Source organism: Chelonia mydas, chromosome 20 (assembly GCF_015237465.2).
Source record: "Chelonia mydas isolate rCheMyd1 chromosome 20, rCheMyd1.pri.v2, whole genome shotgun sequence".
In the NCBI taxonomy this organism is placed as follows: Eukaryota; Metazoa; Chordata; order Testudines; family Cheloniidae; genus Chelonia; species Chelonia mydas.
This window is the reverse complement of record NC_051260.2, coordinates 12,020,624-12,032,602: the sequence shown is the minus strand read 5'-3', so window position 1 is coordinate 12,032,602 and position 11,979 is coordinate 12,020,624. Positions and strand designations below refer to the sequence as shown.

At 49.2% G+C, this 11,979-nt stretch overlaps 1 protein-coding gene across 1 annotated transcript; it reads right to left on the bottom strand.

Moving 5' to 3' along the window:
• Positions 1 to 6,281: 6,281 nt before the first annotated feature.
• On the bottom strand, positions 6,282 to 11,763 carry LOC119564811 (maestro heat-like repeat-containing protein family member 2B). Its single transcript, XM_043533165.1, has 8 exons — positions 11,566 to 11,763; positions 10,596 to 10,688; positions 10,051 to 10,120; positions 9,820 to 9,933; positions 9,005 to 9,078; positions 8,613 to 8,735; positions 7,286 to 7,369; positions 6,282 to 6,622 (listed from the first exon to the last, which is right to left on the bottom strand). Exons 1-8 carry the CDS (start codon positions 11,761 to 11,763, stop codon positions 6,470 to 6,472), a joined length of 909 nt encoding a protein of 302 aa, XP_043389100.1. The 3' UTR covers positions 6,282 to 6,469.
• Positions 11,764 to 11,979: the final 216 nt, after the last annotated feature.

The window sequence follows — 11,979 nt, the reverse complement described above, 5'->3', positions numbered from 1 at the left end:
TAGGACTAAATCAAGAATCACCTCTTCCCTTGTGGGTTCCAGGCCTAGCTGCTCCAGGAAGCCGTCACTAATGGTATCTAATGGGTTTCAGAGTAGCAGCCGTGTTAGTCTGTAGCCTCAAAAAGAAAAGGAGGACTTGTGGCACCTTAGAGACTAACACATTTATTTGAGCATAAGCTTTCAATTTTTGCATCCAATGAAGTGAGCTGTAGCTCGCGAAAGCTTATGCTCAAATAAATTTGTCTGTAAGGTGCCACAAGTACTCCTTTTCTTTTTAATGGTATCTAGAAATTTTATCTCCGCATCCAGTCCTGAGATTGCATGTTCTAGTCAATATGGGGGTAGTTGAAATCCCCCATTATTATTGGGTTTTCTGTTTTGTAGCCTCTCTAATCTTCTTGAGCATTTCACAGCCACCGTCACCTTCCGGAGTGGTCGGTAGTATATTCCTACAGCTATATTGTTATTATTCAAGCATGGAATTTCTATCCATTTCTCTCTGTACATTACTGGTGTATTACGGTAGTGCCCTGGAGCCCCAATCCTGGACTAGGACCCCATTGTGCTGGGTGCGGTACATTATTAGCTGTATTATGGTAGCGCCCAGCCGCTCCAGCCAGGGACCAAGGCCCCGCTGTGCCAGGCACTGCACAAACACATTGTCTGATAATCTGCCAGCATTCACAGTGCACCCGGCACGCTCTGTGTATTCGCGCCACACAACAGATTGTACATGGTTAAAGCAGAGACCAATCCCAGAGGGAAACAAAACGGGATCTGACTATCCCATCCTGAGCGTGCGGCCGCTCGCTGAGCTTTGTCCCCCTCTGCTCTCCATACCCGGCTCCCATCTCCCACCAGCCTGCTAGTGGCATGTTCGGCTTCTCCCAGCTGGTGGGGTAAGTGGGCTGCAACTCTGTGTGAAACAGTTTAGTGGCGATATTCTGCTCTGCACCAAGTCGTGTGCAGACCGCAAAGGCGTTCGTCTGGTTTTCAATTGCACTGTCAAAGGAGCAGAGCTGCCAGTCTGTTACTGAAGGGCATGTGTAACCCTGGGGCTGGACAAGAGAGCACGGACTGGGCCCTGGTCTGCACTGCCAACCTGCATCGGTGTCACCACCTCACTCAGGGGTGGGGACAAACCCGTTATAGCGACCCTAACTCCCGGGGAGACAGCGCTGTGCCACAGGAGGGCCTGTCCCGCTGCCATAGCTGCCACCTCTCGGGGCAATGGGTTCACTGCGCCAACAGGGGGAGCCCTCGCCCCAGTGTAGGCAGCGTCCTCACAAAGTGCTGGAGCAGCAGCGCTGTAAGTGTCCCCGAGTCTGAACTTCTGGGGTGGGGGGGGAGGTTGAAGCTACACACGCACACAAACACGCACACAGAGCCAGATCTGCTAGACACACAAATACACACAGCCCAGACCTGTGACACACACACACACAAACACACACACACACACACAGAGCCAGACCTGCTACACACGCGCACACACACAGAGCCAGACCTGCTACACATGCATGCACACACACAGAGCCAGACCTGCAACACATACGCACACACACACACACAGCTGACCTGCTACACACACACACAGAGCCCAGACCTGCTACACGCACACATACACACACACACAGAGCCCAGACCTGCTACACACACACAGACACACACACAGGGACAGACCTGCTAGACACACAAATACACACAGCCCAGACCTGTGACACACACACACACAAACACACACACACAAACACACACAGAGCCAGACCTGCTACACACGTGCACACACACACAGCCAGACCTGCTACACACACACACACAGAGCCCGAGCTGCTACACACACACACATAGAGCCAGACCTGCTACACACACACAGAGCCGGACCTGCTACACACACACACACACACACACACACACAGAGCCAGACCTGCTACACACACACACACACACACACACACACACACACAGAGCCAGACCTGCTACACACACACACACAGACACAGAGCCAGACCTGCTACACACACACACACAGAGCCAGAACTGCTACACATACACACACAGACACAGAGCCAGACCTGCTACACACACACAGAGCCGGACCTGCTACACACACACACACACACAGAGCCAGACCTGCTACACACACGTGCACACACACAGAGCCAGACCTGCAACACACACGCGCACACACACACACACACACAGCTGACCTGCTCCACACACACAGAGAGCCCAGACCTGCTACATGCACACATACACACACACACACACAGAGCCCAGACCTGCTACACACACATAGACACACACAGGGACAGACCTGCTAGACATGCACACACACACACACACAGCCAGACCCACTACACACATGAGTGCGCACACACACACACACAGAGCCAGACCTGCTATACATGTGCACACGCACCCACAGAGCCAGACCTGCTACACATGCTTACACACACACACACACACAGATCCCAGACCTGCTACACCTGCTTACACACACACACACAGCCCAGACCTGCTACACACACACAAAGCCCAGAGCTGTTGCATAGACACAGCCCAGACCCGTCTCTCTCTCTCTCTCTCTCTCACACACACACACACACACAACCTGGTCCTCTTACACATCCCCACACACCTTGGCCTGGTTACACACACAGGCCAGACACTGGGAGCGGCAAGAGACTCACAGTATAAACAAATTTTTTTTAGATTGGGGAAAAAATCAACAGAATCCAAAGTCTCCTTGAGAACGAGCAGGGCGTGCGTGTGGGTGGGCGCATCTCCTGTGTAATGCAGTGGGTGTGTTGTATGTTTGTGCACCTGTTCTGTAACATGCTGTCTCTCAGCATGTGTGTGTGTGTGTGTGCGATGCATGCACTTCCTCTGTAACACTGCATCAACTTGGCTTCACAAAATGGCAGAGCACATGGAAAACACATTCCCAGTAGTTGCGTAGCTGCAGACGCACTAATTACACCCAACCCCAATGCCTCTCACAAGCAGACAGGTGGGGAAAGTGGCCTAGTGGGCAGGGCACAGGAATGGGACTCCAGAGAGCTGGGCTCAGCATCTGGCTCTGCCACAGGCTTCCTGTGCAGCCTTGGGTGAGTCCCTTCATCCACCCTGAGCCTCAGTTCTTCTGTAGCCGGGGAAGTGCTTCCCTTCCCCCCACCCCCACCCCCATGGAGCCGATGGGGCTGGTGGGGACAGGGGCGAGGTAAAAACGATCATTTTCATCTCAATTTTGCATGGGGGAAAAAGCCCCTTTCCTGCCCAGCTCGACTCATTAGAGAATCTTGCTGCAACAGGGGCCTCTACTGAACCAGCTTCCACTGTGACCGAGCACGCAGCTGGCAGCTACTTCTGAGGAGCCCGGCCCCTGGAAGCTGTCTCCTCCCCAGATGTTCTGTTATGTGATCTCCCCCTCGCCTAGAGCCCAGCAGCCCATGGGCCTGGGCCCATGGTGGGAAGAGAAGATTCCTGATTTTCTCCAGGCCGGGTGTGACTCACAGCTGGAGTCTGTGAATGAGAATTGTCCCCTGAGCTGGGCGAGCACCGAGGAGGGCATGGGGGAGGGCCAGTGGAAGCCCCCTGTTTTCCCACGTGTAGCCCTGAGCACCTTTGCCAGTGGGGAAAAGGAGGAGGTGATATGCATCTCCCCAAGGCCTCTTCCTGCCCTGCGACACGGAGAGGACCATGAGGAAGGGGTGAGGACACCTCTCTCCAGGGGGCTCTGCTGCCTTCCTGCCTCTGCTCCTGTCCCGCCAGTCGCAGCTGTTTCCAATGTTGCCCTTCCCCTCCTCAAATCCACAGGCAGGTCAGCCCCGCCATGGGTCCCTCGGATCTGGGGACCAGGTGAGCGCAGTGCCGCCCACCCTGACTGCCAAACTCGGGAGGCAGGGCCCAAGCAACCCTGGGACTAGTTTAAAGGTCTCAGACCAGAATCCCCTCGGGGTCCGGCCTCTGAGCCTTTCAGTCCTGCTGGGGTCAGCTCTTCAGTCTGTTCTCCTCATCCCCTGCCTGGTACTGACTGAGGGGGTACTGCCAGGGGGCAGCACCCTGGGTAAAAAGGGTACCGGGGTCTGAGAGCGACATGGGCCTGCAGAGGGTACTCCATGCTGGAAAGAGCTAATTCCCAGATGGCCAGCAGGAGGCGCTGCAGGGGTGAGTCGTTGCGCCGTCACAGGGACCTGCACCAACGTTCTTTGTTGGGCCAACAGAAAGTGTCCTGTTTCAGAGTAGCAGCTGGGTCAGCCTGTATCCGCAAAAAGAAAAGGAGGACTTGTGGCACCTTAGAGACTAAGAAATTTATTTGAGCGTAAGCTTTCGTGAGCTACAGCTCACTCCGTCGGATGTTACGTACCCTGCTGGCATTTTTATTCAGGGTCCGTCAACCCACCAGGAGTGAGATGCTGAGCACTCCCAATTCCTCTTGACTTGAATGGGAGCTGAGGGTGCTGAGCACCTCACAAAACTGTTCAGCACATCAGAAGACTGGGTTTAATAGGAATACAAACTTTTCCAGCAGAATAAGAGATTCTGGACTTGATCCGAACTGGGTGTAAATTGGTGTAGCTTCACTGAAGTCAATGCAATTATACTGATTTACATCAGCTGAGAATCTGGCCCTGTTTCTGAGTGTCCAGCTCTAACCTAGCCTTCTTTAATGTCGGCACAATGTAGTGCTGGGGACTCTGTACAGCCACAGCAAGGAGGGAAGATACAGCTCATTTTTTTAAAATCTTTTTCGGAATATCAAACCCACTTGTCCATTGTGGGGTTCGACATTCATGAGAAACATATCGGGCTTGTGCTGCACTTAGGGTCTGTCCTACTCCACAGAGACTAGACAGCCGCAGCTACGTCACTGGAGCTCTGCTGGCATAACCCCATTGTGTAGATGCAGCCTATACTGACTGGAGGGTTTTTTCCATGGACGTCAATAGATTCATACCACTGTAAAATTGGTGAAAGACATTATTAGGCCCACAATACCTAGATTCTCCCTAGGGCACCCACTTGGCCAACCTAGCTTTTATGGCTCAGGTTTCCTTACAGAAAGACAAACTCTGGGTTTTTTAATTGAATCCCCCTTGAAAGTAAACATGGGGGTTAATTTTCAGAAAAAGTCAATTTGCAAAACCAGACTCTATATGTAACCCCAAAATCTTTCACTAACCTCCAGCTCCATGCGTATTGACCTTCCCAAATAATAACCTAGCAAAGGTGTGGGTGAAATTGCTGTGAAATTTCCATTCAGCTGAAACCTTCCTGGCCTGATTCTGCCCTGATTGAATTGGCCTCAGTGGTTCAACTCCGGATTTACCCCAGTGGTTCACAGTTATCCAGATGAAGGAAAAGTGTGGGCCTAGAAGGTCAATTTCAATTCCCCACTGTTCCCACGTTCTGCAACAGGAATGGCACAACACACGTCAATACGAAGCTGCATTTTCTGGCTTTCCTTCTGTCTCCATGGACCACACTCCTCCTAACTAGCACTTTACCTTCAATGTACTGCAGCAGAGATGGGATCTTTACTCCCCACATCTCACCCACTGCTGCATGGATATTTTGGTGCAGGGCCTTTAGTAACTGTAAGGCAGCACATCCGTGTCCTTCTCTTTCATAAGGGGATGAGGCTACTACCTGTCAATGAGAGAGAAAGAACAGGCTAAGTTTTGTCGGCACAATACCAGTTTGTTCCTGAAGGAGGGAATAGTTCCGGGATTCTCATTGTGGAGACCATGCAATAGAGTTGTTGCTTCTACTGCAGTGCCTTCCTGAAGAAGAAAGCATTCTAGCTAGTAGGAGGATGCAGAACAGTGTGTCTCAGGAGAGGGCGGAGAGGGACAGACCTAATCATACACATTCCTCAGCCTAAGTCAAGCATCTAGCTATAAAACCAATATGTATAGTTAACTGTCCCATTCCACAGAAAACCTATTTTCATGGTCTACTCACCAGGAGTCGCACCAGCAGCCCCTGGGGTGTAGGGAGTTGCACTACGGAAAGAAACAGAATAGCGTTAATTATGCCAGGCTTTGCAGAGAGTCCTGCTGAGGTTCTTCATCTATCCATTTCCAACGTGCCCACCAACACTGAATACAGCTGATAATAAATTGCATTTCCATAGTGCTTTCAGTCTGAGCATCTCAAAATGCTTTACAAACATGTATGAATTCTGCCTCAGAGCACCTCTGTGAGGTTGGCATGAATTACTCCTTCATTTCACAAGTGGGGAAGCTGAGAGAGAAAGATCAAGTGATTTCCCCAAGGTCACATCAGAATTTTGGTGGCGAGCTGGGAACAGAACCCACATTTCCTAGCTCCCTCCCATGGCCGTGTTGTAATCACAAGACCATCCCTCATTCATTTTAGCCTCCTGATTGCAGATGAGAGAACTGGAGCAGACTGAACCTGTTCATTTCATAGTGTCTGGAGAGAAGAAATGAAAGAGTTTCCGTTATAAACCTTGTCCACTGTAGTCGAGGCAAGCAGCTGCTTCTCCTTCCTGCTGCTTTTTCTCAGCCAGTTCCCTAAGGCATCTGCAGAGAGGCTTCAAAGTACCAGTGTACTGAGCTGGCACCACATACTCCAGCAGCCTTGGCCATAACACCTGCAGGGAAGAGCGAGACTGTTCAGTACAGAGCTATTTCCATTCCCCCACCTCCAGTATCCTGCTGTCTGAATCCCTCCCTGTCATGTAGCTTCTCCTTTGATTCATCACGGACCCTTCCCTAACCTATCACCTCATCTCTCTCTCCCCATTATCTCACTCTACCTGACCGGTGCCCCCTCACTCTGTCTTTTAAAGACACTACCTTGTTTGGTGAGCAATTGGGCTCTCACCCAGAGATGAATCCTCTTTCCCTGCATTAGAGCATTATGGAGACATTTAGATAGTGCCATAAGCTCACCAAGAACTTGACAGACCTATATAAGGCACAGTCCCAGCCCCATTATCTGTTCAAATCCAGGATCACCAACTCTACATTTCAGAAGTATTCATGGGGGATCTAAGGGGAAGTTGCACTCAGACAGTGGAAAGAATTAAGAGACGATCTCTGCAACATGATTCCTTCCAGTTAAGTTGATTTATATCTTTTCTCTAATGTGAACCGCTTACTCCATGATGAAGGGGTCACATCATCCCTGGCATGAATTTGACATGCTGATCCTCCATTATGCTGACTGTGCAGAAAGCTTCCTTGTGGAGGGATACAAGGAACGTAAGGAAGAACGTCCCTATTTCAAGAAGCAGTAGCAAGAGGTCACTTACTTGGGTCATTCCATTGACTGAGGTGTCCAGACATTGCAGGATGTCAATGCACAGGGTTTGGATCGTGCTTTCTTCCTCAACACTCTGGGTGAGAAGTGTCGTTCCCTGCTGTGAGATAGCTACATAGAACTTATTCGCTAGTAGTAAGACACTGGCAATAGAACCAGCGTCCTTCTCTTACAAAGCCATCTTGAGCATTGACCTACGCCTGCTTTTATACTGCACTGGAAGTGCACAAACATCTGAAGGGAAGAGAATAATAGAAACTCTGAACTGGTGGGTCAGATCCCAGGCATAGGAAAACCCTAAAATGAAGGGAATGATTCACTGAACACAAAAGAGTTCCCCCAACAGTGTTCAATTTTTTAAAATTTGAAAAACTGTTTCATCTTTTGATCTCTGAGGAAAAACATTCAGACTCTGCCCAGGGGAAACAAATATGCAGAACCAGGGGGATCCAATCTCTTTGTTCTGATGCCCCAACCAGCTTGGTCATTCTGTGTGTAGTGAGTGTGATTCTATCAATGGGCCTAATTCTCTACTGATTTCAGTTTAAAGGAGACCAAAACTGGCCTGATGAGAAAAAGCAGCCTTCTTTAAGATGTGTGTGTGTGTGTTTGTGTGTGTGTGTGTGTGTTGCCACAAGCTCCAGCTTTGTAGAAAAGGGGCCAGGCAGAGCTAAGATCTTCAACAACTTACTGTCAAGTTGAACTGTTTATGTTCATACATATCATGGATTCAGTCATGGAGCACAAAGTGTCTGGAGCCCGGGGCTGTGTCCATGGATAGAAATACGGATTGAAGATATTTTTAAACTAGTACATGTAGAGTAGAGCATGTAGTGAGTGAAAGATGCAGCAAGCTTTTCCAGGCTCCTGAGACAGTCTGCGATGCAGCCTGCATAACCTGAGTGTTTTGCTGATAGTTTAGGTCTGCTTTGACAGCCACAGAACGGGGCATCGTTCTGTTTTTTGGAGAGTCTATTTAAAACAAAAAGATGTGCTTCCTTGTACAAGAACATTGCACTGAAAAATGGTGTTTTCTGACTGTTCAATGACTCATCAGAGGTTGGAGCAGCATAGATAACTCTGTTAGATGGAAATACCCAGTGTGAGATTCTGGTCTCTGTTACACTAGTATAAATCCAGAGTAACACCACTAAAGTCAGTGGAGTTACCTTGACTTTACACCAATATCACGGATCCGATTCTGGCTCTATTCATTCAGTCCAGCTGTCCTGGAGTCAAAACTCCCACTGAAGTCAAGGGGAGCAATCAGCATGCAAGAATGGTAGGACCGAGTCCTAAGTGTTAAGAACTCTCCTTACCAGTTTGCTGGTGGACACACTGAACTCGCTGAAAACATATGCTACCAGATCCCATGCTGCACAATTCTCCACACTTCCTGAACTGAGCAGCGTCCTGATGAAATGAAGAGCTGCCTTCCTCACCTGCAAGGGTAGAGATTACACACAGCACTTCTTGTTAGCCCTTCTGCCTGAAATAGGAGCTAGGATATGATATGAGAGTCCTTATGCTTTTGATTTTGTCTCCTTGGATTAGAAGCATGGATACATTTAACACCGGCAGGAGAATGACATGCCTTCTCTATTCTGCAGTCTCTCATCTGGATCGGAATGAAAGCTCCACCCAGATATCCATTCATCCCATAACATTGAAAAAAATGAAATAAATTTCACTGTTCCACACACAATCTTACCGTAGCATTCTGATCACTGAGATTGGATTTCACTGCCTTCACAATCAGAAGCTTTTTAACTCTTGTCTCAGGCACTGAAAGATAAGGAGAGGTGTACAGTACGTCTTTGTTCTACACACACTCACTTTCCACATTGGAATTAATCCTGGATTTCAAAGGGCCCTAGTTAAGAATAGTACCAAGCTTCTCTCCTCTACAGAATCAGTGGGGAAAACATAGGACCAGATTCTGGTCTCAGTTGCACCAGTGTAAATCTAAAGTAATTCCATTTCTCTAAATAGTGCCATCCTACTACCATGATGGAAATATTATAAAGGAGTTTGATAGACTGAGGTGACTGAAGTTAATCTGTGTTTACACCGGCATAACAGGACTCAGAATCTAGTCTATAGTGTATAATACTTAGGATTCTCGAGTCAGGAGTACTATTCTATTTTGATCTGATTATTGTTAACATGCATTAGCCCCAAGTTAACTTCTGTATTTGAAGTTGAAAAAGACCTTGACAAATATCTTGGGCTACATTCAGCACTTAGTTGAACCTGTTGATTTCCATATGGGGCCATATGGGAGTAACTTAGGGCAGCATTTGGTCCCTTAGTGGATCTCCAAACCACTGGTGACTGTGTGTTCTAGAGCCTCTGTGCCCCAGGTGCAGAGGTGATGAGTCTGTTGCAGCCCTACCGTGCCTACAGAGCCTTGGTTCTTTAGCTCAATCTCTAGTAGCTCAAGCTTTTAGCTCTGGATGCCCTCAACTCAACCCTCAGCATGTTGGCCAAGAGGGCAGCTGGCACAGTTGCTCCTGTGTTACTTACAGTCAGCACCAACAATAGCTCTCAGGAGATCTAAAGACGCCACACGAACGGCCTCATGCTCAATCTCCAGCTGCTCGTGTAGAAATGCTAGCAGATCATCAGGAGAAGAACGGGCTGCAAGGGAAGAAATCACATCCTCACTGTCTGCAGAACTCTTCTTCTTACCGTACCTCACAAAGGTAAGGAAGTTACAAAGAAACCACTGTGTAACTCAGAGTCTCTTCCCCTTACCTAGCAGAAGTACACAATGGAACAGCTCTTTGTGGTTTTCTATGCTGAGCTGCTTAGCTGGAGAACAGATCTGTGGGAAGAAGGGAAATGGTCAAAGAAAAACTAATCAGAAGCAATGGAAAAGAAAAATGTTCAATTAATTTCTAAGCTTCCACTTCCTGCTTGTCCAACTAGAGGTCTGAACCCCAGGGAGATGGTCCTGCATGCACAGCAAGACTCAAAGACAATGACCAATCCATTAGATAAGAGAAGCTAAAGTGTTTTGAGCAGCAGAGCTGACCTAATCAAGACACAGCCACAGTTTTTACTTTACGACTCTGACTCCCCCTGGTAATCGGCTTATGGTGAAATTGCTTTACAAACTGAGCTGGATAGTAGCTAAGAAAATGAGAGCGCTCCCTGCTTACTCTTGAGCCTGCAGAAATCAGTAGGGCATGAGGAGGTCCCCAGGCTCTGCACGAGCATTCCAGCGATTTTTTTAGTGTTAATATGCTTCAGATCTGCTGTGCCTAAGCTCAAGGGATCCAAGCAAAACCACCCCTCACCTGGTTGTGCAGAGCACTGCAGATGGCTTGAAACTTCCCTTGAGGTAGAGGGATCTTATATTCACCAGAGACCTCCAAGACCTGGCTCAGGCTCTGCAACAGAGGGCGAAAGTCAGATGGTGGGCACACAAAGGATCCATATGTAGTGACTGAAGCAGATTCAGGGGATTCTAGATTCCAAGGCCGGACCAGATTCTTGCCATCATCTAGTCCGACCTCCGGTATGACACAGGCCACAGACCTTGCCAAGAATAATTCCCAGAGCAGAGCTTTTAGAAAAACATACCAATCCTGATTGAAAAATGGTCAGAATCCGCCTCGGCCCTTGGTAAATGGCTCTAATGGTTAATTATCTCACCATTAAAAATGTACGCCGTATTTCCAGTCTGAATATGTCTACCTTCAGTTTCTAGCCATTGGATCAAGTGACACCTTTCTCTACTAGACGGAAGAGCCCACTATATAATAGGAGTCCCTCATGTAAGATATTATAGACTGTAATTAAGTCACCCTGTCACAGGATAGGTCCACCGCGTCAGGGTGGTATCAGGTTGTGGAGGAATTGAAGTAGATCTGGAGCGGCCCAACTGGCCTAGTCTCCCTAGCCACCACAGCAGTCCGGGCTCCTAGGGCAGCATCGCCTAATGGTCGGGATCAGTGCAGCAGCCCTTGGGTGAGGGTCCGCGGCCCAACAGCCTGAGTCACTCGGGCTGCCCTTCTAGGGATGACAGTGCGGCCTAGTGGCCAAAGTCAATAGACCCACGCTTGGCAGCAGGGCAATGCGGCCTAGTGGCCAGAGTTGATAGAACCACCTTTTGCGGCAGGGAAGTGTTGCCTAGTGGCGAGCCCTTCTCCACTGGGTCCTACCTGTTCCACAGGGTCCCAGCCCAGGGCCCTGTCTTGCCACAGGGGTATTTGCCACCAACTCAGTGGGGATCCTTTCAAAACATGCTGAGTCAAAGCCCACTACCTCAGCTGGATCAATGCTTCGTACACCTAGGCTGCTTCCCACCCGTTCTTCCGCAGCTGGGAGTCTCAGGGATTCTGGGATCTCTCCTCCATCTCTGGCATTGGGTGGCTGGGGGTCAGCTGCAGCCACAGTCCGGCTGGCCTCTGAATCCTGGAGCACTGGAGCCTGCAATGCGCCTCTGCTCCCTTCGGCAGCCATCCCAGCCTGAGCTGAGCGGCTCTCTTCTGTAAGGAATCATGTTGCAGAGCCTTAGCTTATGATCTCAAAGAGAGACACAGAGTTGACAGGATGTACTGGGAAATCACAAGGAGGGAGTATCTTGTTGGGGAGGGGGTGCAGGTGTTTTGTTTTTTATCTCCTTCTCCTCCTCCCCAGGAAACAGAGGATGCTTTTCATAAGAGGCAGTTACCTACA

Bases quoted from the DNA above. Each gene is read 5' to 3' on its own strand.
- LOC119564811 (XM_043533165.1), bottom strand. From the start codon at position 11,763: ATGGCTGCCGAAGGGAGCAGAGGCGCATTGCAGGCTCCAGTGCTCCAG. The intron at 10,689-11,565 runs GTAGTGGGCTTT...CCTCTGTTGCAG, and splicing joins GAAGCATTGATCCAGCTGAG to AGCCTGAGCCAGGTCTTGGA. The intron at 8,736-9,004 runs GTAAGATTGTGT...CTACCCTTGCAG, and splicing joins TCAGTGATCAGAATGCTACG to GTGAGGAAGGCAGCTCTTCA.